Source organism: Mandrillus leucophaeus, unplaced genomic scaffold, assembly GCF_000951045.1.
Source record: "Mandrillus leucophaeus isolate KB7577 unplaced genomic scaffold, Mleu.le_1.0 Scaffold234, whole genome shotgun sequence".
Lineage (NCBI taxonomy): Eukaryota > Metazoa > Chordata > Mammalia > Primates > Cercopithecidae > Mandrillus > Mandrillus leucophaeus.
Window position 1 is genome coordinate 1,349,145 of NW_012102410.1, and position 1,495 is coordinate 1,350,639.

At 50.7% G+C, this 1,495-nt stretch overlaps 1 protein-coding gene across 1 annotated transcript in view; it reads left to right on the forward strand.

Annotated features, from left to right (window-relative positions):
• The window catches only part of INSR (insulin receptor), a 218,702-nt gene that overhangs the window by 156,176 nt on the left and 61,031 nt on the right, over nt 1–1,495 (forward strand). The window contains exon 8 of the mRNA XM_011982063.1: nt 908–1,075. Coding sequence (XP_011837453.1) covers nt 908–1,075 — 168 coding nt within the window. The remainder of the gene's footprint in view (nt 1–907; nt 1,076–1,495) is intronic.

Sequence of the window (1,495 nt, forward strand, 5' to 3'; positions counted from 1 at the left end):
GGGATGTGAATGGGCTACCGCTTGGTATCCCGTGCCCTGATTGGGTGAGAATTCCCTGTATGTCTCCAGTTTTCTCCGATGTTAAAGAACACTGCGGCGGCCGGACACGGTGGCTCACACCTGTAATCCCAGCACCTTGGGAGGCCAAAGCAGGCGTTTCACCTGAGGTCGGGAGTTCGAGACCAGCCTGGCTAACATGCCAAAACCCCATCTCTACCAAAACTACAAAAATTAGCTGGGCATGGTGGCGGGCACCTGTAATCCCAGCTACTCAGGAGGCTGAGACAGGAGAATGGCTTGAACCCGGGAGGTGGAGGTTGCAGTGAGCCGAGATCACGCCACTGCACTCCAGCCTGGGTCACAGAGCAAGACTCTGTCTCAAACAAAACAAAACAAACAAAAAACAGAAACCAAAACCGAAACAAACAAAAACAAAACAATACAAACAAAATAAAACAGACAAAACAAAAAACATAACAAAAACAAAGCAAAAAACAAAAACACTGCAGCAAGCATCCTTATAATGTCTTTTTTTTGTTTTTTTTTTTTTTGAGACAGAGTCTCACTCTGTCGCGAGGCTGGAGTGCAGTGGCACAATCTCGGCTCGCTGCCACCTCTATCTCCCGGGTTCAAGCCATTCTCCTGCCTCAGCCTCCCGAGTAGCTGGGACTACAGGTGTGCACCACCACGCCTGGCTAATTTTTATTTTACTTTTAATAGACACGAAGTTTCACCATGTTGGCCAGGATGGTCTCGATCTCCTGACCTCGTGATCTGCCCACCTTGGTCGCCCAAAGTGTTGGGATGCGTGCCCTCATGATGTCTTTAGTGTGTCCCCCGCATCCGTCCACCAGCTTTTTGTGCACACTCTTTCTCACGATGGACCCATTTCCTTTCTCTTTGGCAGACCCCTCCGTGCCTCTGGATCCAATCTCAGTGTCTAACTCATCATCCCAGATTATTCTGAAGTGGAAACCGCCCTCCGACCCCAACGGCAACATCACCCACTACCTGGTCTTCTGGGAGAGGCAGGCAGAAGACAGTGAGCTGTTCGAGCTGGATTATTGCCTCAAAGGTGAGTGCGGGCAGCTGTGCTGGGATGGGTGGGGTTTGCCCACACGTAACTGATGCACTTTGCCTCACCTCTAGCGAAGCAGCCATCCCTTCCCGTGTCTCAGTGTCGGGAGCCACACACACACACGCTCCGTTCGATCTCATACGAAAACATACATACATGTTTTTATCTATTTATTTATTTACTTTTTTGAGATGGAGTTTCACTCTTGTTGCCCAGGCTGGAGTGCAATGGCGCGATCTTGGCTCATCGCAACCTCCACCTCCCGGGTTCAAGCGATTCTCCTGCTTCAGCCTCCCGAGTAGCTGGGATTTCAGGCACGCGCCACCACGCCCGGCTAATTTTGTATTTTTAGTAGAGACGGGGTTTTCTCCATGTTGGTCAGGCGGCTGGTCTCAAACTCCCGACCTCAGGTGACCT